Raw genomic sequence first — 25,061 nt, 5'->3', positions numbered from 1 at the left:
TTTTTTTTTTTTTTTTAAGATTTTATTTATTTATTTGACAGAGACCACAAGTAGGCAGAGAGGCAGGCAGAGAGAGAGGAAGGAAAGCAGGTTCTCTGGTGAGCAGAGAGCCCGATGCGGGGCTCGATCCCAGGACCCTGGGATCATGACCTGAGCTGAAGGCAGAGGCTTTAACCCACTGAGCCACCCAGGTGCCCCTGTGAGCCAATTTCTTAAGACAAATTTCTCTCTCTGTATATACATATCCTGTTGTCTCTGTTTCTCTGGAGAATCCTAACTAATACAGATGCTTTTGCCAGTTTTTCAGAGACCTCCACTGAGAATCTCCACCATGCCCCATTTTGACCCTAAGTACCACTGCCAGGGGTCCTTTTTCTAGTAGGTTTCTGCTGAGGACCCTTTTGCCACCAAACAGCCCTGTTAGGCAATGTACTGTTGGGACTAATGCTGCAATCCTCCAAGGTCTATATAGGCCAGAGGGGACAGAAACCCTGTTCTTCCACGTAGGGACGTGCAGCCCTTCCTCCTCACTCTACCATCCGGACAGCTTCAGTGTCTGGTCATCAGACTTCTTCAGACACTACTTGGGCACAGGTTTTATGCACCCAGGCCCTTGGGGACACACTGGCAAGTTCTGTCCCATGTTGGCTCCAAAGCAGGGTGGGGAGGCTCACTTGACCTAAACTTTAGGAATGACTTTAGGACTTCTCAAGGTCACCAGCCAGACAACATATGGGAAAGGTTTCCCAGGTGGTGTGGTGACGCCCACCTTGAAAAGGTGACTGTCTACTGTAAAAGTGATTTCTCTGCATATAACAAAGGAACCAGTTCAGTTTGGCAATGAAAACATGAGCTTTGGAGTCAGGCGGATCTAGCCTGACCTATCAGTGAGCCATAGGTGAGGCATGAGAAAACCAGAGAAAACAGCACCTCTGATACTGGCTGGTTGGGTTGTAAATTAGATTCTACAACGTTCGCAAGGTTCCCAGGCACCCAGCAGGTACTTCATTCGCGGACGGCCACTGAACTCAAACCAGACCAAGAACAGAAAGAAACGCGTTCCGACGCACTAGCGTGCACTGAGCGGGAATGCTGCACCGCGGGTTCACCAGCTCCACCGGGTCCCTAAGCCCGGGAGGAGTACCGCCAGCAGCCGCAGCGAATCACGCGGCGGCGTCTAGATGGGGGCGGGACTTCCTATCTCAGGGCGCGCGCGTGCGTGAGTGCGAGCCCCGCCCCGGAACTGCGGTGGACGCTGCAGCTGAGAGACTTCGGAGGAGGTGTGCGCGGCGGTTGGCCGGCGTGTGAGGGAGCCGTGACGGCGTCTCCACGCGGTGAGTACCGGAGCCGGAGCGGGGCTGGGGCCGGCCCCCGGGGCTCGCGTGGTGTGCCTGTCCAGAACATGGGCCTCAGTTGTCGGGTCCAGAGAGGACGACCGGGGCCCCTGCTGTGGGCGTCCAGGCCCGGTGGCGTCGGCCTCTCAGCGTCGAGCGCCCGTTGGGCCCGAGACGAGGCGCGCCTGCGGGCCTCTAGCCCCCGGTGCCTGACCACCCGCGCCGCGGTGGAAGCGGGTGGTTTGCGGTCTTGGTGGAGCCGGGGCCGGGGGTGAAGCCTCTTTGCGCGCTGACGTGCAGAGCCGGTGAGGCGCCATGCCCAGCGGGTTCTGAAGTGCGTCACCTTTTCGCGTCGGTGTAACGACCCCCTGAGACAGATACCTCATCATCCCCATTTACAGGCGAGGAGACGGGGGTTCACAGGCTCAGACGTCCGCCACGGACCCGGAGCCGGTCCGCATTTAACAACCACGTTTTACTTTTGGGCTTCTCTCCAGGACTTGTTATTTTCCTTGGTCTTTCTGGAAAGAGAGACCGTGGATGGAGTGCCACTCAAACGTCTCTGTTGAAATGTGTGTTAAATCGCTCAAAATGCAACGAAAAAGCTGGATGGGTCAAGGCCAGAACGGGGAAATAGGCATTTGCCTTCTTGGGTCAAGGCTTGAGTCCTTGCAATAAAGCTGGTCCCCTAACCCCTACCCCCAAACCAAAAAGAAAAAACAACAGCAACAACACCTCCTCGCATTCTTAATTCGGCCTTCAAAATGACTTGGGTATGGCAGGCTTCATGCTCCGTGCTTTACATAATTTTATTTCTTTGCATAAAACATTTTGTGCCTTAGATATTATTGGGACCCTCTCCCTTATTTAAAAGATGAGAGCACTGAGGTTCGGGTGGGGGGGATTAAACACCACTGTCCAGTGACACCCAAGCAGTAAGTATTGGGTCTGGAATCCCAACTAGATCTAGCTCATGTGTCTGTGCCCTTCCATGTCCGTCGTACCCTCTGTTCCAGGCCAAGTGGTGTACTCTGTTGGTATATTTCTTCTCTTTGATCTTCAGGGTCTTTGTGTCCTCACTTCTTTGCAGGGCCGGATACTCTGTAGGCTGCTTAGAAAATATTTGTTGCCTCAGACCCCTGTGCTCTTCAGTTGCCAACCTAATGGAACGCTTCTCTCCTTTTCTTTTCAGCAACCATGAAGTTGAAGGAGACAAAATCAAGGCCAAAGGCACCAAGCTTTGGCAAATTTCAGACAAAGGGAATCAAAGTTGTGGGAAAATGGAAGCAGGTGGAGATTGACCCAAATATGTTTGCAGATGGACAGATGGATGACTTGGTGTGCTTTGAGGAACTGACAGATTACCAGTTGGTCTCCCCTGCCAAGAATTCCTCCAGCCTCTTCTCAAAGGAGGAGCCCAAGAAGAGAAAGGCACAAAGTGTTTCAGGAAAGGAAGAAGGAGAGTCCAGCTCCTCAAAGAAAAAGATGAAGTTCAAGAAGAATAAAGACATGGAAACTGAAGGAGTCAGTGCCCAGGAAGAGTTCGAAGTCAAAGATGCTGAACCAGAGCCTCAGGGAGATGGCACAGTTTGTCCTGATCCACAGGTAGAGGAGATGGTATCAGAAAGCTCAGCCCAGACTGTTCCAAAAAAGAAAAAAAAGAAAGGGAAAAAAAAATTGGAGCCTTCCCAGGGTACTACTCCAAAAGTACCCAAGAAAGCAAAGACATGGGTGCCTGAAATGCATGACCAGAAGGCAGATGTAACAGCGTGGAAGGATCTATTTGTACCCAAGCCAGTTCTCCGAGCACTCAGCTTTCTAGGCTTCTCAGCACCCACGCCAATTCAAGCTCTCACCTTGGCACCTGCCATCCGTGACAAACTGGACATCCTTGGGGCTGCTGAGACAGGTAAGGGCGTCCTTAGCTGGCCAGGGTAAGATTGCTTTTGGGTTGACCTTGTGGCTGCTAACGGGTTGGATGGCTTGGGAAGAGGGGAATTTGGGAACCAAACCACAAATGCATTGTTGAATGTTAAGAAGTCATCCAGCTCTGAGTTGAGATCTGCTACTTTATGATTGGTACCCTGGACATGTCACTTTATCTCACTGAAACCTGTAGGTGCTGTTATAAAATGAAGATAACACCAGTGCCTACTACTTTTTTCCCCCTTCTTTATGGGTTAAATGTAAATGCTACAGTAAAGTTTACACAGTACATTGCAAGTGATTTGCAAATGGTAGTTTTTTCCTGTTCTAGAGCCTTCCTAAATGACTCAGAGGGGTAAAGTAGGACTAAGATTAGCCCTCTAAAGAGGTACATCTTCACTAATTCTCAAGAGTTGTCCAAAGATAAAAGGGCTGCTTTGGGAATTGTTGAGTTTATCATTATTGGAAGGATTTGAGTGTGTGGTAGATAACCATTAGGTGGATTTTGTAGGAAGATGTTGGTATGAGGTGACTCTTGGGACTAGGCATTATTTAAAGTTCTCTCATTCCCTGGGCCATCTTAAGACTTTGTGAAGCAATGACAGGTTGACTTGACCTCAGTAGTTTAAGTTACTGATTGGAGGGAGGAGCTTGTACTGCCTGGTACTAAAATCCAACTAGACCAGCAGTAACCGATAGAAATATGTATATAATGTGAGCCACGTAGGGATTTTAAATTTTCTAGGAGCCATATTTTAAAAAGGTAAAAAGAAGAGGTAAAAGTTAATTTTAATGCTGTATTTAATCAATTTATAAAAATTTCAATAATTGATTAAAATTATTGAGATATTTTGCATTCTTATTTTTATACTAAGTTTTCAAAATCTGACATGTATTTTGAATTTGCTGCACGTCAGTTTAGAGTAACCACATTTGAAGTGCTTGATAGCCATCCATACATGGCTAGTGACTGTCAGATTGTATGAGATAGAAGTAGACGATCTAGGCACTTTGTGCCTTGGGTTTCTGGAAAGGGTGATCAGGAAAATACGGGTGAGGTCCTGTAGAAGAATCATGTGGATGGAAGAGTAAGGAAGCCTCAGGGGAGTGAAAGTAATAATAGTAATTTAGAACATTTTCTTCGCATTTAAAAGCTGTCACGCACTGTATTAAGTACATCATATTGATGAACTCGGTCCTCAAAATCACCCTGAAATAGGTTGCATTATTATTATCATCTTACTCATGAGGAAACACAGCCTCACAAACGACAGTATCCCTAAAACAGCAGCTGGAAAGTGGTAGTGCCTGGATTCTAGACTAGGTCTGTGTGCTATTAAGCATTCTGCTACATTGCTTTGGTTTGTGCAGAGGCCTGGAAGTGGGTTTCTGGAAACAGAGCCAAGGTTGTATGAGCCACTGTGGCTAGAGCCTGACATTTGGATTCATACCACTGCTCCTTTCAGGCTATCCCCGTGGAATGCTGTGAATCTGCAGGTCCAAGACTCTCAAAGACTTTTGGGGCTGTGAACAAACTGCCACCCCCCATACAGATAATGAATATGTCCATTAGCCCCCAAAGATGCTTTGGGCCCCTTTTGAAATCTCTCCTGGGTCCCGCTCCTTGTTCATCCCCAAGGGAACCTCTGATATGCTTTCTATTACTTTGGATTAATTTTCATTTTCCAGCATTTTATATAACGGAATCATACACTAGGTAGGTACTTTTGAGAAGGGTTGGGTGTTTGGCTCTTTCACTCAGCATGCTTTGAGATTCAGCCATGTTACTGCAAGTACCAATAGTTCATTCCTTTTTAGTGATAGTTAATATTCCAGTGTATGGATATAATACAGTTTGTTTATTCATCTGTTGATGGATATTTTTGTTCTTTATAGTTTTTGGCTATACAAATAAAACTGTTTATAGGGGCACCTGCTGGGTCTGTTCAATAAGCCTCTAACTCTTGATTTTAGCTCAGGTCATAATCTCTGTGTCCTGAGATTTATCCTCATGTCAGGCTCTGCACTCAGCATGGAGTCTGCTTAAGATTCTCTCTCCCAGGAACCTGGGTGGCTCAGTGGGTTAAAGCCTCTGCCTTCGGCTCAGGTCATGATCCCCGGGTCCTGGGATCGAGTCCCACATCTGGTTCTCTGCTCAGCGGGGAGCCTGCTTCCTCCTCTCTCTCTCTGCCTGCCTCTCTGTCTACTTGTGATCTCTGTCTGTCAAATAAATAAATAAAATCTTAAAAAAAAAAAGATAGGTGAGGTCCTCGAGAATAAAAGGATTATGTCTTATAAAAAGAAAAAAAAAAAGATTCTCTCTCCCTTGGGGCACCTGGGTGGCTCAGTTGGTTGAGGATCTGCCTTTGGCTCAAGTCATGATCCTGGGGTTCTGGGATCGAGCCCCGCATCGGGCTCCCTGCTTAGCAGAGAGCCTGCTTCTCCTGCTCCCTCTGCTGCTCCCCCTGCTTGTTCTCCATCTCTGTCAAATAAATAAATAAAATACTAAAAAAAAAAAAAAAATTCTCTCTCCCTTTCCTTCTCCCACCCCCGTGCGTACACACACTGTTGCCCAGGAGCTCTTTGTCTCTTTCTCCCTCCCTGTCTCCACCCTTTTTCCCTCCCACCCTCTCTCCCTCCCAAATAAATAAGTAGATAAAATTTAAAAACAAAAGCTACTGTAAATATTGCTGTGTTAGTCTTTGTACTGGTATATGCTTCAGTTTCTGTTGGGTAAATACCTGTGGAATAGCTAAGTCTTAAAGTAGATGTAATTTTTTAGGAGTTTCCTAAAGTGATTATAGCATTTTACATACCCACCCAGTTAGAGTTTGAATGGGTCTCTGTCCCTGCCGATACTTGCTATGTTCAGTCTTCATTTTAATTAATTAATTAATTAATTTTTTATTTTTTATTTTTTTATTCATTTATTTGACAGACCGAGATCCCAAGTAGGCAGAGAGGCAGGGGAGGGGGTGGGGAGGGTGGGGAGGGAAGCAGGCTCCCCGCTGAGCAGAGAGCCTGATGCTGGGCTCCATCCCAGGACCCTTGGGATCATGACCCGAGCCGAAGACAGAGGCTTAATCCACTGAGCCGCCCAGGCACCCGATATTGCAGCTTTAGAATAAATTTTAAATCAGGTAGAGTAAGTCCTCTTTGTTCTTTTTAAAAGTTATTTTGGCTATTCTAGGTCCTTTATGTTTCCATTTGCATTTTAAAATCAACTTGTCAGTTTCTACAAAAAGCCAGATGGTATTTGGATTGAGACTGCATTGATTATAAAGCAAACTGAGGACGAATGACATCTGGGTAATACAGAATCTTCCCATAATTGTAGTATATCTCCATTTTTTTAGGCCTTTAATTTTTTTAGCAGTGTTTTGTAGTTTATACTGTATACACATTTGTTATTAGATTTATCCTTAAATATTTCATATTTTTGATGCTACTGTAAATGGCAACTTAAATTTTTCTATTTCAGATTGTTGCTAAATAAAAATAAATAGAAATATGAAGACTTGTATATTGACTTTGTGGCCTGCAACTTGGTACCATCAAGTCATTTTTTTTATTTGTTTGTTTCAAGATTTTTATTCATTTATTTTAGAGAGAGAGAGAGAGTGCGAACAGGGGGAGGGGCAGAGGGAGAGAGAGAATTCCAGGCCCGCTCTCCACTGAGCCTAGAGCCCAACACAGGTCTTGATCTCACAGCCCTGAAATCATGACCCACACCAAAATCGAGAGTCAGATGCTTAACTGACTCCCCCACCCCCCCCCACACTCCCATGAAGTAGTTTCTTAAAGATTATATCAGGTTTTATATAGTTATCGTCCAGTCTAGATGCTTTTTGTTTATTTTTATCTTTTTTTTTAAGATTTTTATTTATTTATTTGACAGACAGAGATCACAAGTAGGCAGAGAGGCAGGCAGAGAGAGAGGAGGAAGCAGGCTCCCTGCTGAGCAGAGAGCCCAATGCGGGGGCTCGATCCCAGGACCCCGGGATCATGACCTGAGCCGAAAGCAGAGGCTTTAACCCACTGAGCCACCCAGGCGCCCCTGTTTATTTTTATCTTATTGCAATAAAACCTCCAATACAATTTTGAATTGAAGTAGTAGAGTGGACACCATTATTTTGTTCCTGATCTTTGGGGGACAGTACTCTGTTTTTCATCATTAAGTATGATGTTAGGTCTAGGTTTTTCATAGATCGCCCTTTATCAGTTTGAGGAGATTCTCTTCAGTTCCTAGTTTGCTGAATATTTTTATCAGGAACGGTGGTTTCTGAAATGCTTTTTATGCATTTATTAAGGTTTTTCATTTAGTCTGTTGATAATGGTCAATTACACTGATTCTGAAATGCTAAGCTAAATTTACATTCCTGGGATAAACCAAATTTGGTTACAGTGCTATTATTCCATTTATATATTGGATTTGATTTATTAAAGTTTTGATAATTTTTGAATTTCTGTTCATGGGATAGTGGTTTGTAGTTTTCTAGTAATGTCTTTGGTTTTTGGAATCAGAGTAATGCAGGCCTTGGAATGACTTTGAAGTATTCTCTTCAGTTTTCTGAAAGAGTTTGTATAGAATTGGTTTTTTTTTTTCTTCCTTAAATATTTGGTAGACTTCATCTGTGCTTGGATGCACTTTACTTTGTAGGGTGGGTTTTAACTTACAGATTTAATTGCTTCAATGTATTAGAAGTATTTGTGTCACTTATTTTTTCTTGAGTGATAGGTTTCTTTGCAGTTCCGTAAGTTTTCGTTCCATGTGCTTTGAAGCTGTTATATTTAGGTATATAAATGTTTAGGACTGTTACCTTCTCTAAATGAATTTATTCCTTTCATTATGAAATGGCCTTCTTTATCCCCAAAGTATTCTTTTTTCTAAAATCTTCTGAATCTGATATTAATGTATCTTTTCTAGCTTTATTTTGATTAATATTAGCATGGTATGTTTTGCATACTTATATTTTTTTAAGATTATTTTTAAGTAATTTCTACACCCAGCGTGGGGCTCAAATTTAGAACCCTGAGATCAAAAGTCACATGCTCTATCAACTGAGCCAGCCAGATGCCCCTCATACTTGTACTTTTAACCTATTCATGTCATTGCATTTTAGGTGGGTTTCTTGGAGCTTCTTAGTTGGTGAACCCAGCCTTGTGCTGGGAGGGTGGTATACCCCCAGTTCCACAGGGACAGAAGCCCTCGGAACCCTTCCAAACCTTGTCTTATGTACCTCTTCATCTGGCTTTTTATCTTTATCCTTTATCATATACTTTACTTTAAACAGACTTGTAAGGGGAAAAAATGGCATTCTTGTAGAGAGCATGTGTTGGGTCTTGCTGTTTAATCATTGTGACAGTCTGTCTTTTATTTGTTGAGGTCATATACATTTAATGTGGTTATTGATAATGGTTAAGTTGTAATTTGTTATTTTGCTATTTGCTATACTTTTTCTCCTTTTAACTTCTTTTAGACTGATTATTTTTTGTGAAGGCATTTTATATCCTTTATTGATCTTATTAGCTGTAACTGTTGTGTTCTTTTAGTGGTTGCTTTTGGGTTCATAGTATATATCTTTAATATGATATAGTCTATCTTCGAGTAATAATATACTATTTTTATATAGTACAAGAATCTTACAAGACTGTATTTTCTTTTCTCCTTTACATTGTGCTTTTTGTTTTACACTTTATATGTGTTAGAAATCCAAAATACACATTTGACAAAGTACAGCATCCTCTCTTGATTAAAACTCTTAATAGTTTAGGGATGGGGGCACATACCTCAATATCATAAAAGCCATCTATGAAAAACCCACAGCGAATATCATCCTCAGTGGGAAAAAACTGAGAGCTTTTCCCCTGAGGTCAGGAACACCACAGGGATGTCCACTGACACCACTGCTCTTCATCATAGTACCAGAAGTCCTAGGCTCAGCAATCAGACAAAAAGAAATAAAAGGCATCCAAATCAGCAAAGAAGAAGAAGTCAAGCTCTCACTCTTTGCAGGTGATACTATACTTTATGTGGAAAACCCAAAGACTCTGCCCCAAAACTGCTAGAACTCATACAGGAATTCAGTGAAGTGTCAGGATATAAAATCAGTGCACAGAAAACAGTTGCATTTCTATACACCAACAGCAAGACAGAAGAAAGAGAAATTAAGGAGTCGATCCCATTTACATTTGCACCCAAAACCATAAGATACCTAGGAATAAATCTAACCAGAGGCAAAGAATCTGTACTCAGAAAACTATAGAATACTCATGAAAGAAATGGAGGAAGATACAAAAAATGGAAAAACATTCCGTGCTCATGGTTTGGATGAACAAATATTGTGAAAATCTACAACAAATATTGTGAAAATCTAGAGCAATCTACACATTTAATGCAATCCCTATCAAAATACCATCAGCTTTTTTCACAGAAATGGAACAAATAATCCTAAAATTTGTGTGGAACTGGAAAAGACCCTGAATAGCCAGAGGAATGTTGAAAAAGAAAAGCAAAGCTGGTGGCATCACAATTTCGGACTTCAAGCTCCATTACAAAGCTGTAATCATCAAGACAGTATGGCACTGGCACAAAAACAGACACCTAGATCAGTGGAACAGAATAGAGAGCCCAGAAATGGACCCTCAACTCTATGGTCAGCTAATCTTTGACAAAGCAGGAAAGAATGTCCAGTGGAAAAAAGACAGTCTCTTCAACAAATTGTGTTGGGAAACTTGGACAGCCACATGCGGAAGAATGAAACTGGACCATATCCTTATAGCGCATACAGAAATAGACTCAAAATGGACAAAAGACCTCAGTGAGACAGGAATCCATCAAAATCCTTGAGGAGAATACAAGCAGCAACCTCTTCTGCTTCAGTGACAGCAACTTCTTCCTAGGCACATCGCCAAAGGCAAGGGAAGCAAGGGCAAAATGAACTATTGGGACTTCATCAAGATAAAAAACTTGCACAGCAAAGGAAACAGAAAACCAAAAGACAACCGACAGAATGGGAGAAGATATTAGCAAGTGACATATCAGATGAAGGGCTAGTATCCAAAATCTGTAAAGAACTTATGATAATCAATACCCAAAAAACAAATAATCCAATCAAGAAATGGGCAGAATGGGACACCTGGGTGGCTCAGTCATTAAGTATCTGCCTTCAGCTCAGGTCACGATCCCAGGGTCCTGGAATTGAGGCCCTCATCAGGCTCCCTGCTCAGTGGGAGGCCTGCTTCTCCCTCTCCCACTCCCCCTGCTTGGGCTCCCCCTCTCACTCTCTCTGTCCAATAAAAAAAATCTTTTTTTTTTTTTTTTAAAGATTTTATTTATTTATTTGACAGAGATCACAATAGGCAGAGAGGCAGACAGAGAGAGATGGAGAAGCAGGCTCCCTGCCGAGCAGAGAGCCCGACGCGGGACTCGATCCCAGGACCCTGGGATCATGACCCGAGCCGAAGGTAGAGGCTTTAACCCACTGAGCCACCCAGGTGCCCCCCAAAAAAAAATCTTTTTTAAAAAAGTGAGCAGAATACATGAACAGACATTTCTGCAAAGACGACATCCATATGGCCAACAGACACTTGAAAAAGTACTCAACGTCACTCAGCATCAGGGAAATACAAATCAAAGCCACAGTGAGATACCACCTCACAGCAGTCAGAATGGCTAAAATCAAGAAGTCAGGAAACAACAGATGTTGGTGGGGATGTGGAGAAAGGGGAACCCTCCTACACTGTTGGGAATGCACACTTGGGCAGCCACTCTGGAAAACAGTATGGAGGTTCCTCAAAAAGTTGAAAACAGAGCTACCCTATGACCCAGCAATTGCACTACTGGGTATTTACCCAAAGATAGGAAGTGGTCCAAAGGGGCATCTGCACCCCAGTGTTTATAGCAGCAATGTCCACAATAACCAAACTCTGGAAAGAGCCTAGATGTCCATCAACAGATGAATGGATAAAGAAGACGTGGTGTATATATTCAGTGGACTATGACGCAGCCATCAAAAAAACAGGTATCTTGCCATTTGCAATGATGTGGATGGAACTAGAGGGTGTTACGCTAAGCAAAGTAAGTCAGTCAAAGACGGTTACCATATGACCTCACTAATATGTGGAATTTGAGAAGGCAGAGGATCATAGGGGAAGAGAGGAAAAAATGAAGCAAGTTGAAACCAGAGAGGGAGACAAACGACAAGAGACTCAACCTCAGGAAATAAACTGAGGGTTGCTGGAGGGGAGGTGGGCAGGAAGGATAAAGAGGCTGGGTGATGGACATTGGAGAGGGTATGTGCTATGGTGATTGCTGTGAATTTTTAAGACTGATGAATCACAGAGCTGTACCCCTGAAACAAATAATACATTGTATGTTAATAATAAATTTTAAAAAATCCAAAATACATTTTTATGTTTAATAATTTTTAGTTTAAACTTAAATAATATGTTTAAGAAAAATCTTTCATATTTACCCATGTTACCATGACTGTTTCTGGTAGTCTTTATTTGTGCAGATCAGAATTTCATCCGGTAGCATCTTTTGCATGGAAGACTTCCTTTAGTACTTCTTGTAGTTCAGGTTTGCTGATGGATAAATTATTCAGCTTTTGGGTGCCTAAATGTCTTTATTTTGCATTTGTTTTGAAAGGAATTTTTGCTAAGTAGACAGTTCTAGGTTGTCTCTCTTTTTTTTCTTCAGGTCTTCAAAAGAAGATGTAACACTGTCTTCTAGCTTTGATGGTTTTTTTTTTTTTTTTTTTTTTTTTTTTTTTAGAGGTTTTGTTTTTTGTTTTTAAAGATTTTATTTATTATTTGAGAGTGAGAAAGAGAGCATGAGAGGAGAGAAGTCAACGGGAAAGCAGACTCCCTTTCAAGCAGGGAGCCCGATGTGGGACTCGATCCCGGGAATCCAGGATCTTGACCTGAGCCGAAGGCAGTCGCTTAACCAACTGAGCCACCCAGGCGCCCCTGATGGTTTTTGATAAAAAGTACTGTTTTATCTAAAGTGTTAAGGGTCTGTTTTGCTCTCTTTTTTTCTTATGCTTACTTTTTTGTGGGTTTTTTTTTTAACTGAAATCTCATTTTCCTTTGAAGATTATTTGTGAGAATTCTTTTTCTTAATAGGTTAAAAAAAAAGTTTTTATTTGAGAGAGAGCAAGAGATCAAATTGGGGAAGAAGCAGGGGGAGAGGGAGAAAGAAGATCCCTTGAGCAGACCCTGTGCTGACTTGGGGCTCAAGCCCATGAACCAGGCCAAAACCAAGAGTCAAGATGCTTGACAGACTGAGCCACCCAGGTGCCCTTTGTGAGAATTCTTCGAGGCCTAAGATAAAGGTTTCTTCCTCCAAAGATCACTTACTTGCTTTTGTTGAAGACGTAATTTTGGAACTACTATAAATTCTCGACTTGAACTGTTTTATTTGTTTGTATTAACTGCCCAGAAGATGTGAATTTGGACTTCATATACATTCAACGATCAGTTTGAAAATGTTTAAGCATAGATAAAATTGTGCTAATGTTAAGTTTTCTCAAAAACTAAGAAAATTATCCTCTACTCCCATCTTCTCTACCTAAGGTCTTAGGAAATTAGAGATTTTCATTCCCTATACCCTAATGTGGTAGTGTATGTTACAGCAACGACAAAACACACAAAACTTGTCTATTTCTAGAGTTTCAGTGCTTGGATTTTGTGTGTAGTTCATATTGGTGACATCAGGCCTCAGTGCTTTGTCTGCTAGACTTTTTCTCAGGCTCTTAATTATAGATACCCGCTGTTTGCAGTGCTGTTGGGAAGCCTGTGCTGAGTGTAGGAGCTTTGGGTTGTTTGGGGTAGCACTTGGCTATCAGGGTCCCTTATTCTGGGTAAAGAAAGAAGCCCAAACAAAAAGTATGTGTATTTATTGATTCACACTGTTTTTGTTTTTTGTTTTACTTCTAAGGAAGTGGAAAAACTCTTGCCTTTGCCATTCCAATGATCCATGCGGTGCTCCAGTGGCAGATGAAGAAGAAGCCTACTCCAGCTCCAAGTGACACAGGAGCGGCACCTGGTGAGACTAGAACCGAGGCGACAACTGAGTCTGGAGTTCCGCCTGATGAGATTGGAGTGGAGGGCGAAGTCCTGCCCAGTGAAGCTGGAGTGAAGGCTACAGCACCACCCAGCAAGGTCAGGTCTGGAGCTGCTGTCTCTGACGAGGTGCTGCCCTTCTGTGATGATGATGCTGGTGAAGGACCTTCTTCTCTGATCAGGGAGAAGGCCATCCCCAAACAGGATGAAGACAAAGAGGAAAAGCTTGATGAAGGGGAGACTGGAAGGTTGAAGCAAGAGTTGGGTGGCAAAGTTGCCACCTGTAAAGCACAACCAAAGCGCCCTCTGCTTGGGCTGGTTCTGACTCCCACTAGGGAGCTCGCTGTCCAGGTCAAGCAGCACATTGATGCTGTGGCCAAGTTTACAGGTGAGGTTTAATTCCATTTAATAAATACTTCTGAGAGGATCCTAGAACCTGGGGTGGCAAAGGTGAACAAGCTATGGCTCCTGCCCTCTAGGGGAAATACCTCTCACCTGCCAGAGAATTAAGCCTTACAGAAAATTATTTGAGTTAACACTTTCTCAGTTCTCCCAAGGATGGCGCGTAGCTGATGCCACTTGAGTTGCATAGGAAGTTAGTCTATTGGATATGGTGGATGCTTAAGGCAGGGGTTGGCAAAGTACCTCTTTTTGTAAATAAAGTGCAGCCTCACCCATTTGTTAACATAGTGTCTGTGGCTGCTTTTGCACTACCAAGGTAGAATGAAGTGAAGTTAGTAGTTGTGACGGATTGAGCTCACAAGGCCAAAATGCTTACTATTGACCTTTAAGAAAGAGTGTGCCAACCTCTGCCTTGGGGTACTAGAACTTACTCTCTCAGGGAATTTCTTTCGGGAAGGGCTGCACAGTGAGAATTTTATCTTTATAATAAAAGCAACAGTTACTTACCAAGCTCCTGCTGTGTACCAGGCACTTTGCTAAGCACTTTGCTGACATGATCCTGTGTTTTCTTTCCACATTGGATACCTCCGGTGGAGAACAGAACAGACGGTAGGCATTACAGGAGGTTCATCTTAATTCTCATTGAAGCGGATGGGCAGGGCTTTCTAGGGAGGTGTGTCACAACTGCAGAGTGAGCTCATTCCCAGCACTGTGGTGCAGTATTGCGTAGTTTTCCTGGAACTTTGGGTAAACATGCCTGGGTTCAAATCCAGCTCTTCTGTTGTTAATAAAGGGGAGGGAGTAAGAAGAAATGAGGTTGGGGAAGTAGGCAAGGCCCAGATGTAGGAGTAGCATGGAGAATCAGGCTAGGCCCACTTTTTTAGCCTTCCACTCTCCCCCACCCCCACAAAGGGAAGCTGTCCTGGTGATTGATTGCCTTTGCCAGTCTGGGGGCGCCTGTCCTTGTCGTGGCAGAAAATACATAGCCAGACTGGATAACAGGGTCTTTTATATTTTGTGTATCATAGGAATTAAAACTGCTATTTTGGTTGGCGGAATGTCAGCGCAGAAACAGCAGAGGATGCTAAACCGCCAGCCAGAGATTGTGGTTGCCACTCCGGGTCGGCTGTGGGAGCTAATTAAAGAAAAGCACCCTCATTTGAGCAACCTTAGGCAGCTCAGGTAAGTGAGAGTACCTCCCCTTTCCCTTTCACTCCCTTTTCTGTTGTGGGCCTGAGGTAGCACGGTAGCGTACGCACTACCTTCTCCCTGTCACTAAGTGCCATGGTGTGGTACCAGCTGGACTTTGGCCTCTAGAAAACTGGGCATGAGGGGATGGAGTCCCTGGTGGTGGTGATGTGTGTATGTCTGTGTGTGTTGGGGGTGGAGCTGGTAGTTGAGTGTGCTGTGGAAATGACTCCTCAGGTTATGTGGGTCTCTCTGGATCTGCAGGTGCCTGGTGGTCGATGAGGCTGATCGGATGGTTGAGAAAGGCCACTTTGCTGAGCTCTCTCAGCTGCTGGAGATGCTCAGTGACTCCCAGTACAACCCAAAGAGACAGACGCTTATTTTTTCTGCCACACTGACCCTGGTACATCAAGCTCCTGCTCGAATCCTTCATAAGAAGCATGCAAAGAAAATTGACAAAACTGCCAAACTTGACCTCCTCGTGCAGAAGATTGGCATGAGGGGCAAGCCCAAAGTCATTGACCTGACCAGAAATGAGGCCACAGTGGAGTCACTGACAGAGACCAAGATTCATTGTGAGACAGATGAGAAAGACTTATATCTGTATTACTTCCTGATGCAGTATCCAGGCCGCACCTTAGTGTTTGCCAACAGTATCTCCTGCATCAAACGCCTCTCTGGGCTCCTCAAAGTCCTGGATATCATGCCACTGACCCTACATGCCTGCATGCACCAGAAGCAGAGGCTCAGAAACCTGGAGCAGTTTGCCCGTCTGGAAGAGTAAGTCAGGCCTGTCCCCAGAGCCCAGTTTCTAGTCATTAGATCAAGATTGCCAGGATGGGGAGATGATGGGAAGCTGCCTTCTGACATGGAGGCCTTATCAGTAGATGGTAGCCCTTTTTTGCACATCATGAAGCAGGCTTACTCTTATGTGATGCATTTGGTTGCTGATAATGCCCAACAGAAACTCTCTTAATAATGAGTAATGGTGACAATAATACATGTTGTTGTGGAACACGTAACAATAGAGTAAGTATCATGTTGACATTTTAGATATGTTACCACATTCATTCAGTTCTAACATCTTTGAGAAGAAACAGAATAGATTTTTTTTTTTTTTAAAGATTTTATTTATTTATTTGACAGACGGAGATCACAAGTAGGCAGAGAAGCAGGCAGAGAGAGAGGAGGAGGAGGAAGCAGGCTCCCTGCTGAGCAGAGAGCCCAATGCGGGGCTTGATCCCAGGACTCTGGGATCATGACCTGAGCTGAAGGCAGAGGCTTCAACCCACTGAGCCACCCAGACGCCCCCAGAATAGATTTATTGTTAAGAACACAGACTGGAACTAGACTGCTTGAGATTAAGACCTTGGCTGTGCCACTTCTAGCTGGCCAAATTACATCAGTGTGTTGCATTTTTCTCATAATTAGTGTAATAGAATGATAGTAGAAGCTAATTGAGAGGGTTAGTTAGGAAGATTAAGGGAATTTATACATATAAAGCATTTAGAACAAATTTTTAGCCCACAGTAGGTACTTGCTAAATGTTTTAATACCATGTAGCATATGTTGTCATTATTCTCATTTTATAGATTCATAAGAGTAAGATCTAGAAAAGCTAATCAGCTTGCCCAAGATTTCTCAGCCTGAAAATGACAGAGCGCCCTCGGCCTCAGACCGATCAGATCCAGAGCTCATGCTTTGTCCTACTGTGCTGCCACTGTGCATCTCCTTTTCGGCGTAGTGATGCTCACCAGTGTGCATATTGTCAGGTTAGGGACTGGAAAAATTGAGGTCAAATCTAGATTGACTTTTGCCCTGTGTTTTTTCAGGTTACAGAGTGATTAATTTCTAGAACAGATGTCTGGTTTATCTCCCTTGGAATATTGCTAGGTAGAAGTTAGTGGTTTATATGGTGTCTAAGTGGCAGTGTTTGTCTGATTGAATGGGGGACCCCAAATGTGGGGCAACAATCCAGTAGAAGCCAAGGCACTGGCATTGAAAGAATTCACCTGAGGCAGAACAAAGGAGATGGTAGTTTATTAAATATACCACAAGGGAGTGGGCAAGCAGGACAGCAGAGGAGAGACTTTCTGCAGTGAGGCAGTGGATGGGGCTCTTTCTAAAGGGGGAAGATGAGGACGTATGGCCATGTACGGAGTTCTCCCTTTTTTGGTAACTGCCTAGTTGTAAGTAGCCTATTGGTCAGTTAGGGCCTCTGGGTATTTTGAGGTTGGTCCCCTGATGGGCCTCTCTGTATTCAGCCAGGTGGTAGCTGTGGACCCTTTCTTTCTACATTCCATTCCTCAAGTCTGTTTGCCTGCAAATGGCCTCTAATTTTATTCAGTCAGGAGATGGGAAACTATGGCCCATGGGCTAAATCAAGTAGTTTTATTGGAAGACAGCAAGACCCATTTATGTATTGTCTGTGGCTACTTTTGCAGTAGCAGAGTTGAGTAGTTTCAACAGAAACTTACCACCTGCAAAGCCCAAAATAATTTATGGTCTGGCCCTTTATAGAAAAAGTTACTGCTTTTGACTTAGAGCAGTAGTTGAATATTTTATAAACTTGAATTTGCATCATTCTTCAGCCCTACCTCAGAACTACAGGGAGCAGGGATTCTGAAGAGCCCAGAATCTCAAGTTTTTAAGACACAGATCAGGTGCTTTTGACTTTCCTTGAACTACACATACATTAAGAAACTACTGAATGTTTACTGGAAACCAGGAACTGTTGTAGGTAATAGAAGAGTGAGTAATGCAAAGTCCTTGCTGTTACAGGGTTTATGTTCCAGTGGAGGGAGATCATAAATTGAAAAGCAAGTAATGTAGTTTGTCAAGTGGTGCTGAGTGCTGAGGAGGAAAATTGTGCAGGGAGTTGTGCACAAGCGGGGTCAGGGAGGTTTCCCTGAGAGACAGGGGTTACAGCTGAGTGTGGACAAAGCAAGGAAGCATGAATGTCTGAGGAAGACTTTGTAGGGCCTGTGGTGTAGGGCAAGTGCAGAAGCTTAGAGGCCAGAGCACGTTTGACAAATTGGGAAGAAAGCGAGGATGTCTGTGTGACTGGAGGGAAGTGAGTGGGAGGGTGATAGAAAATGAGGTCACTGACGTAGGATATGTATGGCCTCATTTAATTTACTGGAGGTGGTCTTTTATTATTGGCAGAGGGTGGCTGGTTGATTTTGGGCAGTGAGACCCAGCTTTGGATCCTGGCTCCACAAGTGAATAGCCACGTTTGTGCCTTGGGAAGTTAATCTCTCTGAGCCTCAGTTGCTTCATCTGGCATACTCAAGAGGTGGTAAGAATCTGATTAATGATAGCTATTAGTTATTATTAATGAGCTTTGTCTCTCTACCACAGTTGTGTCCTCCTGGCAACAGATGTCGCAGCTCGGGGCCTGGATATTCCTAAAGTCCAGCATGTCATCCATTACCAGGTAGGGGCATTAGGGAATTTGTTGCATCGAATGGGGGGTTTTTCAAGCAAATGTTTGGGTAGGGAGGAGTGGGAGGGAGAAGAATTATTAGTCCCAAGGCCTCATGCCGCAGAGTACCACTGGCATCTGGTGACTGACTGGCTGCTGCCACATTTGGAACATTCATGAGATTTATTCTCAGAAAACCTCTTAGCACTTCTGATTATCACTTAGCTCCTCTGTCTTTGATTTGGAAAAACTAATGGATGTTGCAGGTTGGAGTCTTATTTTCTTCCATGGAATGGGCATCGTAGCATGTAAACTGGTTGCCATGGTGTAGAGAAGTAGAAGAGTGTGGTGGTTAGGACCTGCCTGGGCTTAAATCCCAGCTGTGTAACCTTGAGCAAGCTGTTTAGTCTCTTTCTGCCTCAGTGTTTTTGTTAAATGGAAGTTATCACTGTATCTACTTTGTTAAGTTTTTATTAAGGTAGAGTAAGTTATTTCTGAAGAGTTTAGAAAGAGCCAGGGCATATCCTGAGCACTTACTAAATGTGAGCTGCCGTTGATACTGACATTAATATTAGTGCGTGCCCCTGATAAGTTCTAGCGTAGAGTAGTGCTTAGGAGCTTAGGCTTCGGAGCCACCCTCGCAGAGTTCAGATGCTTGTGGTCTGCTTCAGAGTTATTTGTTAGCTTTGGGCCCGTTACTTATTATCTCTGGTTTCAGTGTCATTGTAAACTGGGAGTGATGATGCTGCCTAACCCTTGGGGTTACTGTGAGAATTAAATGAGCTCCTGCTGATGAAACCCCTAGCACAGTGTTAAATATTCAGTAAGGTATAGTTATTCTGATGTTATTATTTCATCTTTCTAATCTCTCATGCTTTAAAAATTCTTTCAGGGTGTAAGGGCGCCTGGGCAGCTCAGTCAGTTGGGCGTCCAATTCTTGGTTTTGGCTCAGGTCATGATTTTTTGGGTCATGAGATCAAGCCCAGTGTGGGGCCCTGAGCTCAGTGGGGAGTCTGCTTGAGGATTCTCTCCTTCTGCCCCACCCCCCAAGCACTCTTCTGTCTCTCCAATAAATAAATCTTCAAAAAAATCTTCCAGGGTACCAGTTCAGTTAGCAAATCTTTCTTCCTCCTCTTTTTGGGGAAGAGGCTGGCCCAGTCGTCCTCCACATGAACAAAATACAGTCTTAGCCCCTGAGAAGTATCAGACCAACTAAAGGAGATGAGATGACCACAGCCATCATTTAAGGCAGAAGATATTAGAAAGTTGCAAAATATAATGGGAGAGAGTGGTAACTTCTAGTTTGGGAAGTTGGAAAGGGCTTTCTAAAAGATGCTTTGCATTTAAGGATGGGGAGGATCTGGGCATGTAGAGGTGGGAGGGAAGGAGGAGAGAATGTGGAAGTGGGCAATAGGCTGCAGTGGGGGATTATGTGGGGAGAAGAAAGTGAAAAATGGCCAAGAGACCGCATTTCTAGCACCATTATGAACAGTTAAGTACTTTAGAGCTGCATTGGAAGTGGTCATGTTAACCTGGGCTCAGTTGAAAAGATTGTTCTTGATAAGTGGCATGTGCCCCGGGTGCAGGGGAGGGAGGGATTGTCAGCACCCGTGCCACACCTGTGGATAATATATCCAGTATCTCTTAGAGTAGAAGCAGTGGAGCCTAGGGGTTAGCGTGGTCTTTGCAGCTGGACTGCTTCAGGTCAGATCTTGGCTCCACTATTTAGTCCCTCAACCTAGGGGGAGTTGCTTAACATCTCTTGTATGTCAGTTTCCTTGTCAATAATGTGGATAATCATGAAAGCACTTCGTGTTACTATTTGGGAGGAGTAAGTGGGATAATACACGCGGAGTGCTTGGAATTGCCTGGCCCATTGTAATCGCTCAGTAAGTGTTGGTTATAATTACCATGTTCAATCTTCCATGTAGAGTTAATGAAGAATCAGTGGAGTTTCTTTAGTTAGAGTGGGAATTACAGTCAGAGCTTTGACTCATGAAGATTGGAGTGGCAGCTTTGGGCTGGGTCAAGCAGAATGGGAAAGACTAGAGATGAAATAAGTGATTGTCACTGTTCTGTTGAACAGTGTTCTTCGGACACCTGAAACTAGGGCAGGGGGCACGGGAGGGCAGATGCTGCACAGTGAATGGGCTGAAGAATTAGGACTAAAGGAAAAGGGCTGGATCTGTCCACAGTGTTAGAGAGGTTTCTAGCTGCCCGACTCAGGGAAGCTCGTTCTGAGGGGAAGAATACTGTTGGGTGATAACGTGCGTTGACGTTCTGGTTCCTCTGGCAGGTCCCTCGCACCTCGGAGATCTATGTCCACCGAAGTGGTCGAACGGCTCGTGCCACCAATGAAGGCCTCAGCCTGATGCTGATTGGGCCTGAGGATGTGATCAACTTTAAGAAGATTTATAAAACTCTCAAGAAAGATGAGGACATCCCACTGTTTCCTGTGCAGACAAAGTACATGGACGCAGTCAAGGTAAAAAGAAAAGTTAAAAATCTAGTACTAATGAGGGAAGGGATCATGCTGTGCCTTCAGACCCTACTGTGAGGCTCTGGCAGTAGGACCCTTGGAAATTAAGGGTTCTGCCAACAGCTAAATAGGGAGATTTGTTTAAAAAAAAAAAAGTGGTTGGGGAGGGAGAAAAAAAGGGAGGGGAATGGGGGCACTGTAGGTGATAGAAGGGAGAAAGGTGAGTGGTTAAAAACATGAGGAATTTCCTTCTTGAGCCCTTTCTTCACTGCCTACCCCTGGAGCCTCCACTACCATCTCCCTCCACTGGACAAGGACAGTTAGTGTGGCTGCCTGGACATCAGTGGTTGTAGGGAAGTAAGGTCAGCTTGTCTGCTGAGGCAGATACTAAAGCTTTGTCACATCCCTGAAGCAAATGGCAGTAATTGTACCTTTGGGGTTTTGTCTTAACTCAGCAAGCATTCAGTGGAGTAGTTGCTGCCAACTATGGGCCACCATGTGTCAGGTACCAAAGCCAGGTGGGTTTTCCTCCAGAGAGGTCCACTGGCTTGTGAGGGAGGCTGAGCCCATGCTGAATTTCAGGTACAAACAGAGCACCATGGGACTGGTGGGGATTATGCTTATATTGGTAGGAGGCGAGGTTTCCTCCAAGCCTCCTGCATATGGAGAGGTGGAAAGGGGATAGAATTCCGGGAAATGAGGGCGCAAAAGCATGGAACAGGTCAAGGACTCCTGGCTCCTCTGACTTGAAAGGAGTATTAGGAAAATATCATATTAGGAATATTAATATCATATTAGGAAAATATGATGAGAGATGAGCTTGGAAGGATGGAGAGGACAGAGAATTCCCGTTAGTAAGGAGTGTTGGGAGGTACTCTTCGCTTGTCATGGCTCCTTTCCCCACACTACAGTATCTCATCCATTTTACCCGTGTTTCCGTTCATTGCGGTCTGACCCCAGCACCCTTGAGCAGGAGAGTTGAAATGTTTTTCGCAAGGACAACATGGAAGGAGAAGGAAGGTGGTTCTGTGAGTTTGGTCCCTGTGATCAGTCACAGTGTGGCTCTAACTTGGGGCTGTTGGGGTGTGTCAGGGTCCCAGCTCGGCTATGGTAGCTATCTGTGGTGTCTAGGGAAAAGAGTTCTCTTTGGACACCTGTAGATTGGCAGTCCAACCAAGGTGGGCTTCCCACAGGTGGGGCTCTCAGGTTTGTCATTTGGAAAGCTGGCTCTTGTGATTCCGTTTGTATATGCTCATGTAATGACTACTCTCTCTGCTTTTATTCAGAGGCCTGAGCGCTGTCAAATGAACACTCTATTCCCTTCCCCCAGGAACGAATCCATTTAGCTCGACAGATTGAGAAGGCCGAGTATCGGAACTTCCAGGCTTGTCTGCACAACTCTTGGATTGAACAGGCAGCAGCTGCCCTTGAGATTGAGCTGGAAGAAGAGATGTATAAGGGTGAGTGGGCTGGATTCCGGGACTTGAAGAATACATTCAGCATTTTTCATTTGTTTTTTCCTTCAACTTTTATCCTATTGGAACTTCGCCACTACCATAGGTCCTGTTAAAATCAGCAAGATGCCTTTTCCTTTGCGACAGGCCTTACTCTCAGATGAGCCTACCATCTTTGACCTTCGTTCCCTCTGTCTTATTTGTCAGGAGCCTTCAGCTGCTTCCCTCATGTGGAAAGGTAGTGACATCAGGGGTAGGCTGTGCGGCCAGTGCTGGTCCATTCCCTTAACTGGCTGTGTGACCAGGTCAAGCTCCTTAATCTCGCTTTTATACCTAAGCTGTCATATATAAGATGCAGGTCATAATGTTCCTGCCTCATGGGGTTATTGCAAAAGATGGCTTGAATTGATGTATATAAAGTGCCTTAATCGGTACCTGGCAAGTGGAGGGATTTGATACATTTTAAGTTGTTATTTATGATCATTATTGTTTCTTTTTCTTTTTTTTTTTTTTTAAAGATTTTATTTATTTATTTGACAGACAGAGATCACAAGTAGGCAGAGAGGCAGGCAGAGAGAGAGGAGGAAGCAGGCTCCCTGCTGAGCAGAGAGCCCGATGCGGGGCTCGATCCCAGAACCCTGGGATCATGACCTGAGCCGAAGGCAGAGGCTTTAACCCACTGAGCCACCCAGGTGCCCCTGATCATTATTGTTTCTACTACACAAGTCATCATCTCATCTGACTACCATGGTCTCACGACATGAACAGAGCAGGAATTATCATTCTTTTACATATGGAAACTAGAGGTTCATGGAAGAGAAGCTGTTTGTGCAGGGAAATAGCTCCATTACCAGGCCTTTCCTGAGGCCCGACTCTGAACCTGGCCAAGAGCCTAGGGATTCAGGGATCAATCTCTGTGGTCCCTGCTCGAGGAAGGCTCTTGAATCTAAAAAGTGGTGGAACCAGATCTTGAACTGATACCAGAGTAGATCCGGTATTCTTTCCATCCCGCAGGTGGGCAGCCCACCTGAGGTGTTGGCATCTCAGTGCCAAAGCCAACAAATTCAGAAGCTGACAAGCTGTCTGCTCAGTATGGAAGCTGGGAACCAGACCAGTGGGCGTGGTGACAATGAGCTGTTCCCCCTGATAGCTCAGGCTTGGGGCTTGAGCTCCACTTCCTGAGGACCAGCTGGCTTGGGGCCCTTTGGCTGTGCCCACCTCTATAGGTGCAGTCACAGTGGTGGTGGGGAGGTGTAGGAGAGCTGGGCTGCCAGATGGTGTTCACAGTCTCCTGGGGTCTTTGTACCTGTCGAGTCACCATACCCCAACTAGCAAGTAGCAGTTCGGTGGGTCATAGGAAGAAAACCGATCTTCCAGTCAGGAGCCTTGGATTCTAATCTGTTTGACAGTTAGTTAGCTAGCTCTGTGACCATCAGCAAGTGCCCTCGAGTAAAATGGGAGGTCGTTCCTGTGTTAGAGGCTTTTTTTTTGAGGAATGAAGGATATAATGGCCCTGAGTGTCCCTCCCCAACTATGTTAGAAGTTAGCCAATACTAGCTTCTCTAGAGAACTTTTGAACCTTGATTCCTCAAGAGGTCCAGAACATTTTCCATCGCAAGTATCCATCAAGGGAAACAAAAAGTTTCTACAAATTATAGCGAATATGGTCTGTTCTGTATTGTGTCTTAAGGAAGAAAAACTGACCAACAAGAAGAGCGCAGGAGACAAAAGCAGATGAAGGTCCTGAAGAAGGAGCTGCGCCATTTACTCTCCCAGCCCTTGTTCAAAGAGGACCTGAAAACGAAGTATCCAACTCAGTCTGGCAAACTGCCCACGCTCATGGCTACCCCAAGAAATGGTGAGTCTGCTTTGAGCTGCCTCGCCAAACAGAAGAAGAAGAAGAAGAAGAAGCCGCTGCCAAAAGAGCAGCAGCAGGAACAACCTCAGCCAAGTACAAGTGCAGATTAGCTGCCCTCCAGGTCAGTCTGTTAGTGACTGCACATTGTTTCTGTTCTCTGGTTTTGTGGATAATCTTCCCGCTTTGCCTTTCACTCCACTGCCAATCCCGGTTACAAAAATCCTCTTCCATACCAGCCCCCGTTGCGAGAGAGACCTCATGCACATTTGTGTTTTGGAGAAAGAATTCTATGCAGCAGCTTACATCTTTCTGCATTCCAGTGTGTATAGGCTTCTTGTATGTTCAGCTTGTTTTTGTTAATTAAAAGTAGTCAGAACCAGTGTGTTATCCAGAGTTTTTAGCCAGAATATAGCTGTCCTAATCCTCTGGTGGCAGGTTGCATTTGGGGTTGCACATGGGGCACATCTCATCCCATTGGATAGTGGGGATGCAGCACTGGGTCTTCTTTGCTTGTGTTCTGCTTTTCTCCACTGCACTCCACCCCACTAAAAGCCCTTTAGCTTTCTGCCACTCACATTCTCTTGTCTGAGCCATGCTCTGGGGTGGGCAGGAAAGAGGATGCCGTCCTTGGATTCCGAGAAAACACCGGCTTCCTTAACATCAGAGCCGTTTGTGGGGAGAGTCTGGCATTGTGAGGCACTTGGGATCTGGTGGTAGCCAGTTTCTGCGGCCTTGTCTCCCCTCCCCTCCTCTGTGTCCTGAAGTGGTTGTTGTCCTCAGTCCCATGTGCTCTTTCTCTCGTCCTGAGCCTTTATACAAGCTTTCCCCCCGCCTGCTTGCCTTTTTCCCCATCCTTAAGCACAGCTACGTATTCCCTAGGTCGCCGAGCCTCCAGGAGGGCATAGTGTCCATAGTAGTTGTGCTTACC

General features: G+C 44.5%; 1 protein-coding gene across 1 annotated transcript; it reads left to right on the top strand.

The window, feature by feature from the left end:
• The first annotated feature begins 1,240 nt into the window (after positions 1–1,240).
• Positions 1,241–24,513, top strand: DDX24 (DEAD-box helicase 24). The gene is made up of 9 exons (XM_080808273.1): positions 1,241–1,334; positions 2,527–3,243; positions 13,204–13,716; positions 14,759–14,912; positions 15,183–15,698; positions 18,279–18,354; positions 20,639–20,827; positions 22,152–22,281; positions 23,966–24,513. Exons 2-9 carry the CDS (start codon positions 2,532–2,534, stop codon positions 24,241–24,243), a joined length of 2,568 nt encoding a protein of 855 aa, XP_080664399.1. The 5' UTR covers positions 1,241–1,334; positions 2,527–2,531; the 3' UTR covers positions 24,244–24,513.
• The last annotated feature ends 548 nt before the right edge of the window (positions 24,514–25,061 follow it).

This window comes from Martes martes, assembly GCF_963455335.1.
Source record: "Martes martes genome assembly, chromosome: 7".
Lineage (NCBI taxonomy): Eukaryota > Metazoa > Chordata > Mammalia > Carnivora > Mustelidae > Martes > Martes martes.
Note: the sequence above shows the minus strand (reverse complement) of the source record. Positions and strands in the feature narration are given on the sequence as shown.

Bases quoted from the DNA above. Each gene is read 5' to 3' on its own strand.
- DDX24 (XM_080808273.1), top strand. From the start codon at position 2,532: ATGAAGTTGAAGGAGACAAAATCAAGGCCAAAGGCACCAAGCTTTGGC. The intron at 13,717-14,758 runs GTGAGGTTTAAT...TGTGTATCATAG, and splicing joins TGCTGTGGCCAAGTTTACAG to GAATTAAAACTGCTATTTTG. The intron at 14,913-15,182 runs GTAAGTGAGAGT...CTGGATCTGCAG, and splicing joins AGCAACCTTAGGCAGCTCAG to GTGCCTGGTGGTCGATGAGG.